Raw genomic sequence first — 802 nt, forward strand, 5'->3', positions numbered from 1 at the left:
GAAGGAGACCTCTAGAGAAATTTGTTGTAATCATTCAAACAGCTGTTAACTAGTACTTTTCTTTCCTGAAATGCCTTTATCAAAGCTTAATTGCTTACGCATTTTAAGAGAGAGAAGTATTTCTCATCATGTTTTCCTTAATCTGGACTTTATTACTCAACATTTCACTTTATTGTACTTGTAGCAACTGATCAACAGGGACAAAATTACTGTGTTGAAAACGTCTATTGAGACAGGAAATCAGCACAGAATATTAAATAACTTTTTCTGTGGCTTTTTTTTTTTTTAATTGCTATTATTTCTTCAACACCGACGGCAAAAAAAAAAAGTTTTTTCTCTCTTTTGTGAATCATACTGCAAATGTTAAGCCTTTGTACTGAAAAAAAACCGGCAACAGCTAAGGCGGGACAAAAGCTGCGGTTTTGCAAACTTGCAATAGCAGCTGCTGGTACAGGAAGCATTTAAAGGCAGCAGCCCGAAGGACAACAACTCGGAGACGTCGTGGATTTTCAGACTACTACTGCAAGACGCTCAGAGCTCAGCTCACCCACACCTCAGCTGGAGAGCAGAAACAGGATTTGCAGCATGCACCGAAACCCCGTCCAGCGTTATCCTACTGTTGCTCGGCCGAGGCGGGCGATTAAAACCGAAATCGCCGGAGCAGCTCGCGAGGGGGGAGAGGGAGCCCTTCCCCGCCCCGCGGTCAGCCTACCTTCATCTTTACGGGTTATTTGAGGGATTCCAGCTCAAAGACTTCTCCTCCCCGCGAGCGCACGGGAAAACACTGCAAAACAAGGCGGGG

General features: G+C 44.5%; 1 protein-coding gene across 1 annotated transcript in view; it reads right to left on the reverse strand.

Annotated features, from left to right (window-relative positions):
• ARID4A (AT rich interactive domain 4A (RBP1-like)) overlaps positions 1–791 on the reverse strand; it is a 53534-nt gene extending 52743 nt beyond the window's left edge. Inside the window, exon 1 of the mRNA XM_009331329.1 lies at positions 713–791. Coding sequence (XP_009329604.1) covers positions 713–718 — 6 coding nt within the window. The 5' untranslated portion in view covers positions 719–791. The remainder of the gene's footprint in view (positions 1–712) is intronic.
• Positions 792–802: the final 11 nt, after the last annotated feature.

The sequence above is a fragment of the Pygoscelis adeliae genome, unplaced genomic scaffold (genome assembly GCF_000699105.1).
Source record: "Pygoscelis adeliae isolate BGI_AS28 unplaced genomic scaffold, ASM69910v1 Scaffold199, whole genome shotgun sequence".
Lineage (NCBI taxonomy): Eukaryota > Metazoa > Chordata > Aves > Sphenisciformes > Spheniscidae > Pygoscelis > Pygoscelis adeliae.